The 21,717-nt window shown below is 45.5% G+C and overlaps 1 protein-coding gene across 1 annotated transcript in view; it reads right to left on the bottom strand.

The window, feature by feature from the left end:
- Positions 1-21,717, bottom strand: part of GORASP1 (golgi reassembly stacking protein 1) — a 234,994-nt gene that overhangs the window by 29,154 nt on the left and 184,123 nt on the right. Inside the window, exon 8 of the mRNA XM_086941451.1 lies at positions 5,998-6,144. Within this exon, the coding sequence (XP_086797577.1) occupies positions 5,998-6,144 (147 nt within the window). The remainder of the gene's footprint in view (positions 1-5,997; positions 6,145-21,717) is intronic.

Genomic DNA, 21,717 nt, shown 5'->3' with positions numbered 1-21,717 from the left:
AGTATAGCTCTGACTCCTTAGAATACTACATGCAGTTTGAAACGCGGAAATAGCCACATCAGATGATAGCTGGCAGTAGCCTTAATTGAAGCCTAGCCAACTTTCTGAGAAAACAAAATGTCCAATCAAGCAAGAATGCTGTGTAACAAGTAGATCTTTAATACGGCCATGTAAAATATAGCTAAACATTCCACTCGAATAAGTTACTTCTGTACCTGTAGTTTCTCCAGCATTGGTATCTTTCATAGATTCATATGCCTGAATCCTTACCCGAAGTGTGAGTCTAACGGTACAACTAAAAAAGTAGTGTAATGTCAAACAGATTGGAAAGGCTATAAAATCTTAACTTTATTAACATATCTTGATCATTTAAAAGAATTCAAACCGGTTGTAGCACTCAAGAACACTCCCCTCCGAGAATTCAGTCTCTCAGATTTTTAGGAAACAAGTGTGAGTATGAACTAGTACCTGAAGGCGAGACTCAAGGAATAAAGTAGGCCGCATGTGAATCCATGAAAGATTCCAATACTGGAGGCAATGTTATAAGTGCACAATCTGTTAGTGGATGGTGGGGTATAACTCACTATGATAGCTCACCTTTATTGTAAAAGATAACGTAATCCTGCCTGACCCACAGACGCATCTCTGAGCACTGAAATCCAAGCAGTAGGGCTGCATAAAAATGGACTATTTTTTCTGTGTCACCGCTCTGTAGATATCCTGTACAGACACACAGGCAAACAAAGTTGTCGAAGTTGATAAACTTCTGATAGAATGAACTTGCACTTTAGTCTGTAAAAGTGTGCTAACTTTTTGAAGAAAAATGTACGGCTGTAGTTCTCCCTCTTGCTATAGTTTGTTTAGGAAGCGAATAACTGGCAGATCAACTCTAAAAGGCTCTTCGAGAATTTTCTTGATGAGTCTGCTAGACCATAATGATGGGGACAATGATCTTCTAAAACAAGATATGGCCGCCAAGTGTACTTTTAAGGCATGAGCAAGACCTGACTGCCAGGTGTAATAAGGAAGAATTCCCTCTGGTGCAGATGACATAGGGTATATTTTGCCTGTTGACACCAGATAAAAAACTGCTTCTATTGAAGACCAGGTTTTGTTTGTATAATCTGCTCTAGCTTGAATATCTTTGCATTCTCTTGGGATGTTCAAGTGTGCAACCTCATTGAAATCAGAAGCCAAGCTGAAAAGTGTAAGGATTTAGGTCCAACTGAAGTACTGGACCTTGGTTCATCATCAGTAGAGTTGGAAATGGTTGTAGTTGGATGTGCCGTCTCTGATCGGAGTAGCTCTGAACCAATGTTGCCTTGTCCATCTAGGAGCTATAAGAATTAACCTGCAAGCTTCTACCTTCATCTTTCTAAGAATCCTGGATAGGAGAAGAATTGGCAGAAAAGCTAAAGCAAAGATCCTCAGGCATGCGATTTCAGCCCCATCTGATGACTGATTGATAACTTCCATATCTTCTGTGCCTATTGGGACAGTGCTTGGGATACTGTCCACCTTACTGGTTGATATAATGCATAGTTGTGGTGTAACCTGTGCGAATGAGCACTGCTGACCCTTGTATCTTCTGGATAAATGCTTTTAAAGCTAGGTGTACTGCCTTGAGTTCCAAAAGGATGATATGCATAAGATACAGAGGATTTCGGTTCACCGTTTACCTGCAAATCCTGAAGATAAGCTCCCCAATCCTCTAAGGAAGCATCTGTTGTGATTACCAGTCGTGCAACTTGGGGTATGAAGGTTAGGCTGTAGAGCGATTAGTCTCTCAAACCTACCAAAAAAGTGTCTTTTGTATTCCGGGATTGACACCAACTGTATATTTGAAGGATCCTTGTGTTTTGATCCATTGCTGGTCTAGTCTTCTTGCAATAGCCGCATTCGAAGGCGGCAGAATGGTACCAAAGAAATGCATGAGCCCATAATCTCTAGCAGGGATTTGGATAGGCGAACTGAAAGTGAATTTTCCTTGCACTACACAGGTCAACTGCATCAATTTTATTAGTTCTTTCTGGTGTTGGATATTCCTTTTTGGCACTGTATCCAGAGTAGACCCCAGAAAGGTTATTTTTGTGGACTGTAAAAAACAGATTTCTGTGAGTTTAACTTAAAGCCTAATTTGTTGAAAAGACGTAAGCATGCCTTGGTTGACCACTGCGAAGCTGGTTGAGAAGGCCCTTTGACCAACCACTCGTTAAGGGAATGGAAATACTTGGTGTTCGTCCAATTTCAGGAAATAGACTAACGGAGCTAGGCAATTAGTAAAAATACGGGGAGCTGATTTGAGACAGAATGGGATAACTTTGAACCGATAATGGCTGCTGGCTACCATGAACCTTATAGATTGATGGAGTGGATAAATTGGAATATGGAAATAAACATCCCGGAGATCGAATGTTGTATATAATCTCTATGGTTCAGAAGTTGAAGGATGTCATGAATCATGACTAGACGAAATGTTGGTTCTTATATATTGGTTTAATTTTCGCAAATCCTGATTTGGTCTCCATCCCCCTCCCTTTTTTCTGATCAATGAGAAAACGGAGGATAAAACCCTTCCCTTCTGGTTTCCAGGTAATCGTTCTATGGCTCCTTTATGAGCATGGTCTGGACTTCTAACCTCAGAAGATCTAGATGTTGCGAGGACTTCCGGGGTGGAGTCTGAGGAGGTTTTTGAATGAATGCCAATGTATGACCGAATGTGAATAGGTCCAACATGTACTGGTCTGTTATTTTTACCCACTCAGATCAAAGATTGGAAATTTTGCGTCCGAGGCATGCAAGAGGAAATTAAACTGCAGCCGGTGCCTGTGTTCCATCACTGTCGCCTTCCGCCATCCTTGCCCTGTGCACCCCACTTTCTTCTCTGGGTTTGCCTTGCGTAGGCTGAAGGAGTTTGCCTTTGTTGATATTGTGGTTGAAACTGCTGGATGTAGGTTGTTAGGTTTAATAGCTGTATGGCTGAAAACCTCCTCTATAAGAGAATTGTCCTTATGATCCATGAAAAGGAAGTTTTAAATATTACAGAGTACAAAAAGACTTTGCTCTATCCGTTTTTGTGGATTGTAAAGCCTTGCCACTATGCTTCATGAAAAGTGCTTCACCATCCTATATGGTAGGTCTAACTTTTTGGTTGCACTGCTAGTCTGAAAGAAGTGTCCTTCAAACACTTCTACCCCCATAGGACTGCTGCTCAGGCAAGCTGTCTAGAGCCTGTGGAAGCAATTTCCATCATGCAGTCAATTATTTCCGAGGAGGCTCACTCTTCTTGCAAGATCTTCTTGGCCTCTTACTTGACGTCATCTGGCAGATTATCTACTTACGGTACCTTGTTTTACCACATCTGTCGGTCATAGCGTAAGAGTACTGCCAAAGAATTTGAAGCTCTCACCGTCGAGGTTGACAGAGTAAAAACTTTCAAATGATGTCCAACCGCCTTCCCTCTCGATAAGGCTGTGCGGATATCGGTGCCTATTTTTTTTTTTATGGGGCTGGGCCGCTTGCGTTACAACAGAGTTATGCTTTGGGTGTCCAATTAGGCAAGCTTGAGAATTTTCAGGTGCTTTATATTTTTTACCTAAACGTGGCAACACTGCCTTTACTGTTGTGGATATTTAATAGTTTTCATACCTTGCTACCATATATAATTCACAACAGGAATAGCTCCTATGTACATGTGAGATGTGTCTTTGAAGATGTACATGAAACAGTCTGCTTTGTAGTCTAAAGGTGGTCAAATCTTTGCTGCTCTTTCTAGGACATTATAAAATTCTCCTATATTCTCTGGTGGAGAATCTGCAGGTGGGGGGACTAGAGATGGAGCCGGAAAAAAAGTTATTCCGCCCAGTATGTACAGCTCCCACTTCCCCTTCCTTCATCTGAAGCCATACCATCATCCACAGGGTTATTTTTTGATTGTGGTGTATGCCTTTGAGAAGTGGATCTTGGTATATTACGTGGCGTTTGAGTGGAAGGCTGTTTTTGTGGGGTTTCACGAGGCACTGAAACCGGCTTAAGTCATGCTGATTTAGTTGGGATTCATTTGTAGTAGTCTGTGAGCATCAGTCGTAAGTCGGATACTAGTGCTTTAGGTAGATATGTCTTCATGGAATGTTTATTGCGGAAATGACTGGAATTGATCTGTGGAATGTAGTGTCTCTTGTTGAGGAGGAGATTACCCATGACCATAGTATTAGTCCCCTTCCTCTTCATCCTGCTGGTACTTGATGTGCCACTCCAATTCACTATGTGCCACATCAAATGGACCTTCGTCATCGCTCGTCCTCATCTAGGAGAGGACTAGATAAGGGGATACTCTAGTAAGAGATGTGTGTTCTGGCATTAAAGAAGCAGTTTTCACCACTTTTAGTTTGTCCCTCGTCGGAGACATAGACGATGGCCTTATCAGCACCATAGATGGTACTGGTTTCATAGTCAAGAGTGTTGCCGTCGACGAGGCAGAGACTAACTTGATCATTGATGATATCGTTGCAATTGAGTGTGTGTGGTCATCGACGTGGTTGTCGGTGAACTGATGAGTCACTACTCTCACCGTCATGGTGGTTAATGCGGACAGCGTAGTAAGCTATTTCTTCATTGATCGTGCGCTAGTCTATGGTCTTTTGAGTTTGTGAGAAACCGGAGGGGATGGTGTAGAAAATTCGGATTTAGACTTTTCTGGTTTCTCTGAGGAGAGCTCATGCTTCCTACCTTTGAGAGGGTTTAGCAGAGGGACTTTTCACCTTAGACGAACCATGCAAAGTCTGTATTTATTTTTTTTAAAAAACTTTTTGGGAGGTGCATGATGTGACAACTTCGGTCCTCTCCCTTTTTTGTACCCTGTTGGAAGAAGAGTCCTAACTATACTCCCAAGAAAATGTTACTATCGCTTCAAAAACTATAAGCCAATAATAAACCAATCACCCCTCTTTACCCTTTAAGGTTTTTGAAGATAGTACAGCAGAGCTTGCAATCCATTACCTTGTGAGCGGAGTAGAAACCATATATGCAGTCCTTGGGTTGGTCTTCAGAATGCAGCCTCTTCTTCCCACAGGTTCCAGTTTAAAAATACCTTTTTAGCCAGATCGGACATTGTAGGCAGTCGGATTTGTTCAGCAGATGTTAGCTGATTATAATATAAAAGTATAATCTATTTTTGAAATTGAATAGATAAGTAAGTTGAACTGAGCAGAACTCAGGGCAGACTTCCCGCACATGAAGTGCAGTAGAAAATCTGAGACAGAAGCCTTTGAGAGGAGTGTTCTAGAGAATGCTGCAACCTAATTGGTTGGAGTTTGGTTTCCTTTAAATGATAGGGATGTTACTAAAGTGAAGCTTATATAGCCTTTCCAAGCCAAGTTTAACATTACACTGCTTTTTTAGTTGTATAGTGGGACGCACACTTAGACAACGGCGAATGATTCAAGCATGTGAATCTATGAAAGATCCAATACTGGAGAAGCACGAGACTCAACCATGGATCCAATACTGAAAAATGCTCCATTTGCGCCTCTCACCCACTGGCCCATATTGATCACCTTTAGGAGATGCAAGTCAAATGAATGCCAACAACCCTTTTATTTACTTTGAGTTGTCACCCACATTTACCAATTCCTCCATTTTCCCTAGAAAGCTGCTAGAACGTTACTGATATTTAAAAAAAAATTGTCTCCAGGAAAGATAATATCCCTGGTGTATAATCAGGATGCCAGGCAAATTAAGAATTAAATTGATTAAAAAAATCTAGTGATTAAAAAAATCTAATTTCAGGACTAGGTACAAAATGTACACATAAAACTTGCTATGCAAACTAGGTATCCGGACCATTTTCAAATGCTGCACTAATAACCATTCATGAATAACCTGAATATCCTCAAACTGGAGTAGATTTAGGATTGCAGGTTACCTAGTGGCAGCCTTAGCCCCTTAAAGTTCTGACTGCCAGCAAAGCAAGTAACAAACCCCCCTTTGCACACTTACCTAGTGACGCATCACCATTGATCTTCAAATTTTCAAACCCTGGCAAGTGACCAGACGATAGGTTTAATGGCGAGAAAGCATTCAATTCAAGGGGGTTTGACGTACTGGTCAGTTCAGGGAGTGCAATTCCAGAAACATCAAAAAATCCTGAAGCAATAACAAAGACAAAATGCATATTTATATAAAAGCTTGCATTAATGGCATGTAACTAATTTTAATCTTAAAGTGTACAGTAACTACGTTCTCCAGAAGAAAAGATAGGATTGCTAGTGCCTATTAACTCCATGTAAATCCTATGAAAATCTAACAATGTACACAACTTAACAGCTGAACGCCTATGCAAGATATCCTTCTATATTTGTATGTCAAATTATGCTTGGATTGAAGGACAAGTTTCTTCCTGTAACAACTTATCCAAAATGAGCATCTTAGAGAAACTAACCAACAGACATTTCAGCAACCACCAGCTCCCACGGATTTAGGCCCAACCACAGTACATAAATGGCACTCATCACCACAGAGGACATCAGCATGATTTTGACAGAGGAGACACGGCAGCTCTCATTTTCCTGGACCCCTCAGCAGCATTTGACACGGTCTCATCCCCAAAGCTCAACACTTACCTGCATGAGACTGGCATCCATGGACCCGTTCTCCGCTGTATCTGTTCTTTCTTAACCGATAAAACACAAGCCTGGCACTTTACTCCTCAGAAGCCGGAAATGTCATCTGTGGAATGCCTCAGGGTTATTCACTCAACACCACCCTCTTCAACGCATACATGAAACCTCCAGACAAGGTTATCCACACACAACATCAACATCCTCTCCTATGCCGATGATAACTCATGCTTTTCCTCTCGGATAAGACCCAACATAACAAGCAACAAGTTCCCCACATGCATGATTGAAGACGCTAACTGGATGAAAAACAACTGTCAAGCTCAACTCACACAAGACAGATGTAGTGATCATCATAAAGAACAAATCATAAAGGGACTTCAACTGGTGGCCAGCCAAACTGACCCACACCAGAAACCTTTGATTATTCCAAGAGAGCAAACTGCACATGACTGCATATGTCAAAACAGTCACTGTATCCTGCTTCAACACCCTGTAGATACAGAGGACGATCTTCAAATGGCTCTCAAGCAACACTAGAAGGACTGTCACTCACGCCCTAGTCACCAGTAAGTTGACTACGGGAAAACCATATATGCTAGGATCACCAACCAACTCACTAGAAGACAACAAACCATCCAGAACTCGCCAGCTAGACTCATCCTCAACCTACCACACAGAACCTACATCACACCACACCACATCTCAGGGAGCTCCACTGTCTCCGAAGACACCAATGCTAAAGTGTGGACCAACCTTTCAATCTACAACAGAAACTCCTCTGGAATTCCACAAGAAGCTGAAGACCTGGGTTACAATGTACCAACTACCATAGGCAGGGCTATGTGTGCATACACACCTGCTCAACACCAAGATGCAGTCGACAGTGATAGTGCGCTTTACAAATACACTTACAACATTAGAACCAATCAATGTCATATGGTCGGGGAACACATCAGAAAGAAAGACTCAGACCTGTTTTAATAGATATTTTTGTCCCTTCAAAGCAGTGTGGTGCCGCTTTCCTGGAAACATGCTGTTGCGAGACCTGTTTTAAAGACCCGCATGTTGGACCCAGCATTAGCAGAAAACTAAAAGCAAATATCCCTGCTATGGGGTATAAGTAACGTGTAGGAAAAATTTGAGTTATTCTTGAAAAAACTTAAGGTACTTAATTTCACTCAAACAGGTTTCCGCCCAGGCTGTGGCTGGAACACCGCACTTTCAGCTTTTCTGGAAAAGGTAATAATAATAATAATAATAATAATTCTGAGTTTTTAAAGCGCCTGGTTACACCTGCCGGTGTGTCCCCGCGCTATCAAGGACGGAGCAGCAGCTAAGAAAGGTGGTGCAAGACATGCGCCGGTACATTAGGACTTTGGGAACAGGAGAGTTTTCAGCTCTTTCCGGAACACCTCAGAGGGCTCCGCACGAAGCTTCTGTGGGAGGGAGTTCCATCTTCGTACGGCTAAGTAGCGAAAAGAGCGTCCTCCCATTCTTGCCCTGTTAATTCTAGGGACCAAGAACAGGCCTGCGCCCATGGAACGCAGGAGCCGAGTAGGCTTGAAAGATGAGAAAATATTTTTACTTAAGTGGGTTGGCTGCAGTGAAATTTTTGGATTTCAGCGCAGCTTTTGAAACTGTATCACATATAGTCTTATTACACAGACAACGAAGGCTGGAGCGACAAGCCTAGTCTTGAAATGGCTTGCTTCTTTACTTGATTACAAAAGCTTCCAGGGCTGCGAGGAAACTTTCAACTCAGAATCACACCCTCGAAAATGTGAAGCGCCCCATGGCTCCGCATTAAGTCCTACTTTGCACATCTGTCCTCTGGCAGAGATTGAAACCACACGGATTCTCGACAGAATCTTGCTTACACCATCCTACCCCAAATTCAGCTGTAAAAGGTTTGAGGCTAGAGACTGATAAGCTTATCCTGGTGATACAAGCTAGGAAGCTAGCAGCTATCTGCTTTGGTCTGTTGAGGACACTCAGGAAAGTGCTGAATTGTTACCTTCTTCTGCGCAGTGTGGTGGTGGTACAGGCATTGGTGTTAGAGATTGATCTAGAGTATTTCGCTTTACCCTGGAAGCCCTCAGTATGTCATAAAAAGACTTCAAGTGGCATAAAATGCAGCAACTCGGATATTGCTGAAGTTACCTATGCATACTACTGTTTCTTTTGAATTAGCATCTTTACACTGGCTGTTTGTTTCCAAGAGGATACAGTTCAAGGCTTTTCACACGGCCCATTGGGTCCTACATAACTAGGGCCCACAGATATTACAATACCAGATTTGTCCCCACTTCCCCACAGAACATTATGTTGCTCTGCTTCAGGTTACAGCTTCCAAGATTAAAACAAATAATGAAGTGGAGGAATATATTTTGCTTACCTGGTTCCTAAATTATAGAACTCCCTGACTTAGAGTTAAGACTAAAGAGGAGCTTACTCTCCATGGCTAATAATATTCCCCAATCTCAGTGCGGTTAATAACCTGTTGAGTTCACTTGCTGTTTTATTTTAATTAGCGTTTGTTTTGAGGCGGTGGCAGCGCCTCATTACATCGCTTGAGAAGGCTTGAGAAGGCGAGCAGATTGCGAGGGCTCTCCTCTGCTCTTACCTGTTTCCCACTGATGCATTTACTCCGACTCTTTTTAACACTTTTAATTGATTTTAAAAATTACTGTGTTATTACTGTGTGTATTTTAAAACTTACCGCTACTAGCACTGTATTAATTAGGTCCCCCTGTGCCCTGTTCCACCGCGGCTCCAAGTGCCGATTGTTGTGGAGGGCTAGGTCGGCCGCCATCTTGAGTGTGGGTCGGACCCTGCGGGACCCGAGTTAGCGGTCCAGCGGAGGGTGGGGTTTTGCCTACAAATAGTCATTTACTTTAAGACGCGCAGCGGGCGCGCCATTTGCGCGCCAAAGGAGGACCCGTCTGTGCCCGTCCGTGTCCCGGACGTGGCCAGCGCCAGCCCCCCTGTCGGTGCCCCACTTATACCCCACAGGACCAGAACTCGCTACTCCCGTGAGTATCTAATGGCACTTCGAGCGAGCTCCTGCCCTTGCAGTAGCACATGGGAGGCTGCTGACGATCCCTCGCAGGTTTGTCAAGCCTGCAACTTTCGCTTTCGGCCCATTCTTTCATGTCCTACTCAGCTCTCCGATGACCCATCACTCATCCGTGCTGGCCTGATCAACGCCAGATCATTGGTCAAGCACACCGATGACATCTTTGAATTACTGAGTGGCAACCAGTTCGATCTCCTCTTTGTCACTGAAACCTGGCTAAATGAGACATGCAGCCCTGCGGTCGAATTTGCCATCCCACGGGGTTTTAAAATTGCTAGAAACGATCGCCCATTAGGCAGAGGTGGTGGCATAGCAGCCATATTCAGAGAACAATGGACACTCTCTCTTGACCTCCAAGGCCCCCCAGCTGATGCCGAGATGCTTCATTTCTCACTATCACTTGGGGCGCATTTTACTTTAGGGGGCACTCTAGTTTACCGACCACCAGGTCATGCAGGTAAATTCCTGGGCACACTGGAGGACATAGTTGTCCCACCGGCTTTGAGATACTCCAGATACCTTCTCCTGGGGGATTTTAATATCCATGTGGATCATCTAGACCTCCCTGCCACGGCCCGCTTAAACGAAGCTCTTGCCATGGCCCAGCTTAAACAATGGGTTACGGCTCCCAGCCACTCAGGAGGACACATCCTTGACTTGGTTTGTACCAATTTTGACATTAACTTAACCCACCCCGAAATAGTGACCTGGTCTGACCACATGCTGATTAGATTTACCTGGACCCTGACCCGCCCGGCCAAGTTCAACGACCCAGCTGCTCACAAACAAAAAATTTATGTAGAGATTATGTCTGAACATCTAGACATCTCCCGCCCAACTCTTCCTCTTGAAATTGAGTCAGCCGTTAGTTCATTCAATTCATGGATTGAATGTGGGACTGCTGCATCAATAAAAACAGGTCGGGTTTGCAGACTGCGCTCTGCCCCTTCCAAACCTTGGTTCTCCCACACCCTCCGTGATCTTAAATCAGGTTGCAAAAAACTTGAACGGATATGGAGACAAGCCTATCTCCCCGAGGCTAAAAAGAACCTGAGGATGGCGCAAAAAGAAATATTATGCAGCGATTAGATCTGCAAAAAGCCAATACTACGAAGGGCGTATAACTAAGGCCAATAACAACAGCAGGGAAATCTTTGCTATTGTGAAAAGTTTTACCTCACCCTGTGCTGCCCAACCTGTACTTACCTCCTCGGAGAAATGGTGCGAAGAACTCTCCGTGTTCTTTGTTGACAAAATCACCAAAATCCAGGACAATTTACCCACTGTATGCAATAGCTTTCCACCCTCACTGGTCATTCCGTCCCCCGTGATGCCTGTTCCTAAGGAACGGTTCGACCAGTTCACCCCAGTAGAAAAAACAGACATTGTTAGCATCCTCGCTGCCCTACAATCAGGATCCCCCTCTGACCCCTGTCCTGCCAGAGTGTTTGCGCGTCTTGCAGACACAGTCGGCAATGAGGTAACACATCATTAACCGCTCTTTCCTCACTGCTACTGTTCCGGCCTGCTGGAAGCAAGCTTAATTGCTCCCACTCCTAAAAAAAAAATGGTTTAGATCCCGCTGTCCCCGCTAACTTCCGGCCCATATCACTGCTGCCGGCTCTAGCAAACATATGCGAAAAGGTCGCTTTCACACAGCTGGACAAATTTGTAGAAAATTCCCAGGCACTTCATCCAGCGCAATCAGGCTTCAGAGCAGCCTTCAGTACGGAGACGGCGCTGGTGGAAATATCTGAGGCCATCCGGGAGTGCCTGGACGGAGGTGGCAGAGCGGCTCTGATTTTATTAGACCTCTCTGCCGCCTTCGATACGGTCCCTCACTCCCTCCTCCTCACCAGACTAGCGGCCATAGGCATTACAGGCTCCGCCCTTGACTGGCTAACGTCTTTTCTAGACAATAGATCTCAGCAAGTCTGGATGCCGCCCTTTGCCTCCTCTCCCAAGAAACTTGCAACGGGTGTACCTCAGGGCTCTACCCTTAGCCCCCTGCTTTTTAATATATATCTGACCCCGCTCATCTATCTCGCCGAACAGCTGGGAGCAAAAATAATGGCCTACGCCGACGACACTCAACTTCTGTTCACATGGCCTAAAAACAACCTGGATACGTCTGGAGCCCAATCCTGCCTATCATCTGTCTTTCGATGGCTTGCCCTCGCCCAACTAAAATGTAACGAAAGCAAATCCGAAATCCTGCTATATGGCTCTTTCCCAGACAACTTTGGCGACTCTCTTTGGCCTGCCGATCTACCATGCCCCAAATCCATCGGAGGCCCCGCAAAAAACCTTGGAGTCTGGTTTAACAATGACCTCAGATTCGAGGATCACTTAAAAAAACTCACGGGGATCTGCTTCTCCACACTTAAAACATTACGCAGGTTGTTCCCGCTCCTCCCGAGAGAGGCCAAGGAGACTGTCATTCGCGCCCTAATACTATCCAGATTGGATTACGCGAATGGCCTCTTCAGTGGCCTACCAGCCTACTTGATCCACCGTCTCCAAGTTATCCAAAATGCCGCTGTACGGCTCTTGTTTAACATTCCAAAAAGTTCAAGTGTTCGTCAACCTCTCCGCACCCTTCACTGGCTTCCAGTTGCTCATAGGATTTCATTTAAAATCCTTGTCCTCTCTTATCGAGCTGTCCATCAAACCGGCCCAGTCTATTTGAGGAAAAGATTTTCCTTATATGTTCCCAACCGTCCTCTCAGATCAACTAATCTGTACCAAATGACTGTACCAAAGTTTAAATATAGCAGGCTTGGTGGCCAATCCATCTCTGTCAGAGCTGCGAGAGCCTGGAACACCCTTCCTCTTCATCTGAGAACAGCCCCATCCATTACTGTGTTTAAGAAGGGACTGAAGACCCACCTCTTTAACATCACTGTACAAGGTCTCACTCCTTTCTTTTCACCGGATTCACTCTGCTCTGCTTCTCACCCACCTCGCGCCAGGATACTATTTTCTTAGTAACAGAGCGCGCTACAAAAGTCTCTATAATATAATAATTAAGACATTATATATGAAGTTTCCCCTATTTCTGCTTCATCCCTGGCATTTTTAACCAGTACCTTCATCACTTATAAACGTTATAAGGTCCCTCGCTTTTTCCTTTATAGCCAACAGAGGCAATATCCCAGAGTCTGTATTATTCAAGCCACACTCTTACTAGAGGAGTCCCAGCCAGCAGAAATAATTCTGACCCAAACTCTTAACATGTTCCTCATTTCACCTCAAATGTATTTCTTGCAAATCTGAATTTAGACGCGGACCAATTTTTGACCAATTTCTGCGTATACTGTCGGCCATATGAAGATCTTGCAGTACTATTGTTTTATATTCTATATTGAATATACATCTTATAGCGTCCTGTGGTTTACAGCATTTTAGTGATGTACTTTCACTTTTCACACTTTGAAATATTGCCAACTTTATGAGAAACATATCTTTTAATATGCAAATTGGCTTGAGATCCCAAAAATCTCAAACCTCATCCCACTGTAACCTTTAACCAGTACAAAAATAATAAAATCAAAACAAAAACAAGATTTTATTCATTCTCAAAGGACAAACTAAAGGAAAGTTGATAGGAGAAAGACTATCCAGGTGTCAGGAAGTCAGGCCAGTATCCCAATTTATATTTCTAAAGCCCATTTTGCCTTTATCCCGGCTAGAAAATCTTATGATGCAAATCCTCTGCTTTCAGGGATGCAGCAGTAGCCGAGTTTTCCACAGCAAAAAATATTTTACGTTGAGTTAGACTTGTAAGTAGTGGTCATTTCTAGAATTTGTTGTAAAGCCCTTGAGCTTCCATCTGCCTTTATGATTAATTTCAGAATGTTCTCAAATGGGACATATGGAATGCGTACTGCATTAGCAAAAACACATTTTTGTATTCCCACTGCTGGTTACAGGTTTCATGGCAGATTAAGTTTTATTTTACGTGCTTCTTTCAGAATAGCCAGGATGACGTATGGCATAAGTGGAGCTGGTATTCATTTCCTTTGTTGATGAAATGGAGGAGGTCCATGATCCGTTTGAGTGCGATCATCTTCCTTGCAAATTGAACTGTGTGACTTATGGAGAGGCGCAGATCACTCCTGATAAGGGTGGACCTGAAGTTAGGAGATCTGGCCACTTCAGAAGTAGGTCAGTAACCTGAGGGGATTTGTTCGGGAATCCTTTCTTCGAGGAACTTGGGGGCATGGTGAACAGCATGTTTCCACATTCATCTTGATGGAGAAGGCTCAAGTGTCTATCAAGAAGATAATCAGCTAGAACATTTTTGAAAGGCACAGGAGAACAGGGTGCTCTATCACTTTCCCTATAAGGGCACTCAAAGGGGAGAGACTTCAAGGAAGGCTAATGGGAAGACCAGAGCAATCTCTGCAGTTTATTCCCTCCCACTGAGGCGGCAGGTATCCAGAAGCTTTTAGAGGGACCAAAACTCCAGCAGATACTCCAGTAGGTCATCTTCTTCTTCCCACATAAGTATTTACGAGGGAGGGTGGGGGGGGGAGGGGGAACTAGTTGTGTCCACAAATGACAGGAACTAACCAAAGATGCCTAGATTCTATAAACAGTCATAGGGATTTCAGAGAGAGTCCTATGGCTTGCCACAACATTGATACACTGGTGGCTGATTACCTTCAAGAAATAAAGATACAGATTTAACAGAGGAGGACACAGGTGATCACCCAAATGCATGTCTTTCTAGTAATGAAATGAATATGAAATGAAATGAAATGAAATTAATAAAATTTATAACGCGCAAACAGGCATCAAGGCGCCTAACAAAACAGATCAAAAGTGAAATCGCTACATCACTACAGGTACGCTTGCGCAAAAAGGTGTGTTTTTAAAGCCCTTTTGAATGCCTGAAAGGTGGGAAGCGATCTTATTTCCAGAGGAAGAGCATTCCACCTCTTGGGCGCCAAGGTGGAGAAGGTCCTGCCACCCCATTTCACTCTCCTGAAACGGGGGGCCGATAGCAGGAGTCTGCCGGAGGACCGTAGATTCCTAGCGGGAGAATAGCGGGACAGGATAGATCCTAGACCGGTGGGGCTATTTCTGGCCAAAGCCCATTATGTCAAGCATACGGTCTTAAAGTGGATCCGCGCCTCAACAGGAAGCCAATGTAGCAGCTTTCTAGCCGCTGTGGCTGAGGTGCGCCTGGGAAGTTCCAGAACAAACCTTGCAGCGGCATTCTGGACTACCTGTAAGCGCTGCAGTAGGCTCTTTTTCAAGCCCGCATACAGCGCATTACAGTAGTCCATTCTGGAGCCGATAAGGGCAACAGCCAGCTGTTTCCTTGCCTGAAAGGATAGGTAGTGCCTAATCCTCCTCAGGATATGGATAATGCCCCAGCAGGTAGAGATGGTTTGGCTGACCTGCATACCCATGTCAAGGGCAGGGTCTATCATAACCCCCAGATTTTTCGCGGAGGAGGTGGGGGTGGGACAGGCTCCTAATGAGTCTGGCCACCAGCAGAATGACCATACTTCCTCTTTCCCTCCGAACACCATCACCTCCGTCTTCTCTCCATTTAATTTGAGCGAGTTTAGGATCATCCATTTACCGACAGCCTCCATAAAAGATCTAAAATTGGAGGCAGTCGGGACGCTAGCGTGGGAGAGAGAGACCAGGATCTGGGTATCGTCCGCATAGGAAACTATCTCCATCCCATAAGATCTGATAAGCCTGGCAAGTGGGGTCACGTAGATGTTGAATAGGGTCGGACTAAGGGCCGACCCCTGATGGACCCCACATTGCACAGGGAGGGATGGAGATAGGTACTCCCCCAGCTTCACTCTTTGCACTCGATGGGTGAGGAAAGACGTGAGAAGATCCAGGGCTGCTCCACGCACCCCAATCTCCCTCAGCCGAGATGTTAGTACTGAGGGGGCGAGGGTATCAAAGGCCGCTGTCAGATCTAGGAGGATCAGGAGGGTGGTCTGGCCCTCATCAACACGAGTGCGGATGTTATCCAACACTATGGTGAGGGCTGACTCAGTGCTGTGTTCCCTCCTGAAACCATGTTGAGAGGAATCGAGACATTCCGAGCTCTCAACAAAAGCGGCAAGGTGCGCATTGAGATGCGCCTCTAGCATCTTTGCTGGGGCTGGGAGTAAAAAAATGGGGCGGAAATTTTTTAAGACCGACGGATCCAGGGAGGGCTTTTTTAGAAGAGGTTTTACAACCGCTCTTTTCCATTGGGTGGGAAAGACGCCATCTTTCATGGCTCTATTCAGGATGTCTACCAGAGGAGGCAGGAGAGTTTCCCTGCATTGTTTAAGAATCCTTAGGGGACACACATCCAAAGGAGAGCCTGATTTAGTTTTGTTAAGGAGGCTATCAAGCGTGTCCACAGAGAGGGGGAAAGGAGTCTAGGGTTCCCGGGAAAGATATTTATACCGGGGCGGGATCCATAGCCCCTAAAGCAGGGGGCCCGCTCATGAGCGATTTTTGTAACTCCAAGGCAGAGTAGATGTCTGATATTTTTGTCTGGAAGAAAGAGGCGATGTTATTACAAAGCTCTTGGGACGCCACTACAGGATCAGGGGTTTGAAGGGTTATAAGTGAATCTACAACCCTCTTTAGGGGAAGACAATGAAGTTGTCAGGGTCATGAAGTGCTCTTGTTTGGCTTAGAGTAGAAAAGGTAGAACAAAAATAAAGGGGGGGGGGGCTGAAAAATCTCAGGGACTAACATGAATAGGTGACGTTCTGCCATTTCAAGATAGAGGAAACCCTCCTTCAAGAATGCCCTTCGATCAAGGGATTGGATGGTTCATCTGAATCTTAAGGACGCTCATCTGACTATTTCCATTTTTCTCCCTCACACAAGATATCATAAAAATTCTTGGAGACACCAAGTGAACAAATTCAGGGCCCTGTCTTCAGTCCACCATCAGTGCCCTTGAGCTTCACTTCAGTATTGAATCTGGTTCCTCAGTGGGAGAAGGGTGAGACAAATAGTGTACCTAAACAACATCCTGATCGATGTTCAATGCCTCAATCAGAATCTGTGGATGGCAATTTCATCACTACATAGCCTGGGATTATGGATCAACAGAGAGAAGTCATCGTTATGCTCCAGTCAGAAGACCACCTTTCTGTGGTTTGCCAAATTCAATGCAAGCAACTTTAAAGCTTCCAGACAAGGTGGTGATGGACATCAGGAAAGAGATCAAAAAAGCTCTGAGGAGGACCAAGATTACCCTATGACAGTTGGCTTGCCTAGTGAGAATCCCTGCATCCTGCTTTTAGGCCATTTTCCAGGGATCATTCAATTATTGAGCCTTCCAACAGCTGAAAGCTTCCCACCTAAGAAAGTGCTTCACCTACTCTGAGCAGGTGATCCTTTGAGGAGACATTAGGGAAACATCCAGTAATGGCTGGCTTATATGGAGACGTGAACAGGAGGTTGATCAACCTTGTGACAAAGTTGTGTGGCTGAAGGCTGGAATGGGAACAAGGTGCGGAGAATCTACTCCAAAGGCAGTTGGTCAGAGGGAGAGCTTGCTTTGTATGTTACCTGCATGGAGCTCCTGGCTGGTTCCTTTGCAGTCAAATTCTATACCAAGGAGACAACAAAATGTGTTTGGTTGAAGATGAACATCTCAGCAGTATTATACATAAAACACCGGGGAGGAACACAATCTAAAGCACTCTGGAGCTTGCCAAAAACCGTCAGTCACTGCGGGCTGGAGAATTAGAAGAAGGTAGAATTTCTGCCTCATCATTAGAACAAGTCAGTAAATAGGCTGTTTAAACATTTACAAGACACCAGCTTTCACCTGTCAGACAAGGTACATACCTTTGGTAACACCTTATCTGGTAGAGACATAACCTAGTCGCAGATTCTTTACCTTTGTACCCTCAGGCTGAATCCGGAAGATTATTTATGGCAGTACCCCTGTGCTGATAGGTGGCGACAGTAGACTCCTGTGACGTTGTAGGAGTCTGGCTCGTCGTCGCCATGACCGCCACATAGTCTATATAGGCATCACCCCAGAACGCTTATGTCAACGTTTCATGACTTTCCATACCAGAAGTGCTGAACTAAGAAGTGACTGACCATGGTGTGTTGAACTAGGGCCCTGAAGGGAAACAGTCCTTACACAAACTAATCCGCAGTGCGGGAGGGTGAGTGGGTCGGTAAGAAATCTGTGGCTAGATCATGTCTCTACCAGATAAGTCGTTGCCAAAACCAGGTAACTTGTCCATCTGATAGAGACTTCTAGCCGCAGATTCCTTAGCTTTGAACAGATACCCAAGCAATACCGATCCCGGAGGAAGGACTGCGGAGAAGCTTCAAACCAAGAAGTCCTGCAAAACAAAAAACGGCCAAAAAGGCCCTCTGTGGATCTGGTTATCCAGCCAATAATGCTTGGAGAACGTCTGCAGAGATGCCCATATAGCTGCCTGGCAAATGTCACGAATCAGAACGCCACACTGAAGAGCTGTGGTGGCTGCATTTGCCCTGGTAGAATGGGCCATAAGGCCTTCACAAGGCGGTTTCTTTTGCCAATGGCTAAAATTTTCATGCAGAGGATGACCAGCAGGATATGGCCCTCTTTTGAACAGCACACCCCTTCTTTGCTCCAACATACCCTAAGAAAAGAGTCTCTCTCCAACGAGAACGTCTTAGTGCGGTAAAGGTAGAACAACACTCTTTTTAGGTCCAAGACATAGAAGAAGCTCTTCTTTAGAACAATGTGAGGAGCATGGTAGCAGGGCAAGGCAATAGATTGTCCCATGTGAAAAGGTGTTGCTACCTTGGGCAGAACGGAAGCTCTAGTGCTAAGCACTATACTGTCCAGAAAGACAGTCAGGTAAGGAGGACAAGATGACAGAGCCTGCAGTTCGCTCACCTTCCCGGCATAAGTTTTTGCCATTAAAAAGGGGGTTTTGATAGTGAGCAGCCGGAGGGGACAGTTATGCAATGGTTCAAACAGTGCACACATCAAGAAAGTGAGAACCAAATTAAGGTCCCCAGGGGCAGAATAAAAGGTGAAAGGGGAAACAAGAGAGTGAGCACCTTCAGAAATCTCTGTACAAGAGGAGATTTAAAAAGCAATGAAAAGCAGACAAGGCCGAAAGATAGCCCTTCAGAGTGCCCAGAGCAGAGAACTGCTGGGCCATGGAAAGAATGAATAGAAGAATGTAATTGTAATAGTAATTGTAATAAGTTCTTATATAGCGCACACTGCCACCCTGCTGGTATCCTGGCACTTAGACTAAAAAACAACCAGCATGCGAGCAGGCCAAGGTATCCGGAAGAAGAGGGATCAGTTCTTGGGAAAAAGCCACGTTTTCAGACTCTTTCTGAACTCAGAATTGATTTGTCTAATACTCTGAGGTAGCTCATTCCAAAGGTGGGCAGCAGCCACACAAAAGCCCCAACCCATCCTAGCCCCCCCATTTTTCTTGAACGCTTGAATCTAGGAATCACCAGCAAACTTGCACTAGAGGAGCGGAACTGCCTCTTGGGATGGTACCAGGTGAATTTTTCCTGCAATGGGACTGGGCCCAAGTCGTGTACCGCTCTGTACACCATGCAGAGAGCTTTAAAGTGGACCCTTTCCTTAATAGGTAACCAATGGAGATCTCTCAGCACCAGGGTAGTGGAGGATCTGCGTTGCCTATTTAGCACCAATTTTGCTGCTGCAGACTTGACTCTCTTCAACCCCTGAAAGATGTACTGTGTCTGAGAGGGAAGCAGATACTGGGGTCAAAAGACCAATCTGTACTATATTTACAAACTTTTGGTCATTCACCGGCATATACCGACTTTGTAGAGGGACGCCTGGCTGCCAGGATAACTTCACGGACTTCGGCAGGAGGGTCAAAATCGGTCAACTGTTGCCGCTTAATCTCCACGCAGGGAGGCGGGGAGTGGACAGGTTCGGGTGGAGAACCCTCCCCTGCTGTTGCGACAGAAGATCCTCCCAAAGGGGCAGCCTGATTGGAGGATCAATGCTCATTTGCTGAAACTCAGAATACCACACTCTCCGTGCCCAGTCCAGAGCCACAAGGATGACCTGGGTCCGATCTCTCCTGATCTTCTTGAGCACTCTGGACAGGAGTGTTATGGGTGGAAAGGCGTACACAAGGCCTGTGTTCCACTCTTGACAAAAAGCATCGCCCTACGAGAGCCGCCTTGGAAACTTCAATGCACAAAACTGCTGACATTTACCGGTCTCTTCGGAGGCGAACAGATCTAACGGAGGCTCTCAGCACTGTTGAAAGACCTTGCACCACCTCCAGATGGAGACCCAACTCGTGATCCGCAAGTCACCGACAGCTGAGTTTGCCCACTCTGCCGTTCAGAGAACCGGCCAGATGTTGAACTACCAGGGAAATGCCCTGTTCCAGCCAAGTACAGGGACATTTTGACAGAGGGCCTACATTCCCATCCGGTTTGTTGCACTACCACATGGCAGTAGAGCGGTCTGAACACGAACTAGCCTTCCCTGGAGGATGGTAAGAAGGCTTTTGGTACCAATCGGAACACATTAAGCTCCAGAATGTTGGTATGAAGCCTGGCTTCCTACAGAGACCAGTGCCCTCTGATCTCCACCTTTCCCAGATGGCCGCCCCATCCCAGAAGTGACACGTCCATCACCAGAGAGAGTGGTCTGCCTCCGACCCAATCAGTTTGTCAGTCACCACTGCAGATCTTTTGCAGTGCCTCCGATACCTGGACTAGGTCAGTGAGATTCCCCCGATGATGCGCCCATTGAACCTTAAAGACTCACTGCAGAGCCCGCATTTGCAACCTGGCATGGTCAACAATCAGGATGTAGGAGCCCAACAGCCTCAGTCATTCTCACCGAAATCTAGGATAGAGGCTGAAACATCGGAATCATAGCCTGAATATCCTGGGCTCGCCACTCGGGAGGATAAGCCCGAAACTGCACTATATCCAGAACCGCTCCAATGAAAGGAAGCATCTGAGAGAGAGTCAGGTGTGGCTTTGGCACCCTGATAGTGAACCCCAGCAAATGCAGGAGGTTCACCATAGTCTGGAGGTGGGAGACGCCTGCCTGGGATGTGCCCTTCAACAACCAATAATCAAGATAGGGGAAGACTTGAACCACTGATCTCCACAGATGGGCTGCGAACACCACCATCACCTTTGTGAACAGTGGACAGTATCACAGAATCTGGGGGAGGTGTCCTGACGGCTGGCATCACCGAGGTACTCATACCAGTCCAGTTCTTGATTTGGTTGCGGGATTTCTAAGGGATCCTGCTGCAACTCCAAATCATCATCATCTTCATCCTAATCATCCTTGTAGGAAAGTAGGATCTGCTTTCATATTCACCCCAACATTTTGCTGGTGTCATTGTTTTACGGACTAGTCAGACTGGGATTCTGATAACCAGGATCCCAGTCTCTGTGCTTCTTCCCTAAATTGGACAATGCGAGCACCCTCCAGAATGGCTACTGGTGTACCCTTAGAAGTCCCTAGTATATGGTACTAAGGTACCCAGGGCATAGTTACACTATGGATCTCCCATGGGCTGAAGCATGTATTATGCCACCATGAGAGACCACTCAAATTGTGACTCCAGGCCTGCCATTAGAGCCTGTGTTAGCTGGTGCTAGCACCACTTACGACAGATACAGGTTTCCCTATATCTGAGGTCACTGAACTTAAAACCTATAAGTCACCCCTAAGGCAGGCCTTTCAATCCTAAAGGCAGGGTGCGCGGTTCTAAGTGTGAGGGTGCCCCTGCATGAGCAGGACACTCGTACAACCTTCGGAGTCCATTCTCCTTGGTTCTAAGTGCATCAGCCTTTACGATGCATTAGAGTGGCAATGTGTCATTAATCTATGACCACCTCTAAACTGGCTGTAACGAACCCTGTTAAGGCATGGGGGTATGATTCCATGCACGGTTAAGATCCTCTGGGAGGTCCTCAGTGCTCCCGGTACCAGTCTTCTAGACCTGGACAGCAAACTATGGCTGCAGCTGACCAGAGACCCGATTC

The sequence above is a fragment of the Lissotriton vulgaris genome, chromosome 10 (genome assembly GCF_964263255.1).
Source record: "Lissotriton vulgaris chromosome 10, aLisVul1.2, whole genome shotgun sequence".
In the NCBI taxonomy this organism is placed as follows: Eukaryota; Metazoa; Chordata; class Amphibia; order Caudata; family Salamandridae; genus Lissotriton; species Lissotriton vulgaris.
The sequence above is the reverse complement of the archived record's forward strand: the minus strand, read 5'-3'. Positions and strand labels throughout refer to the sequence as shown.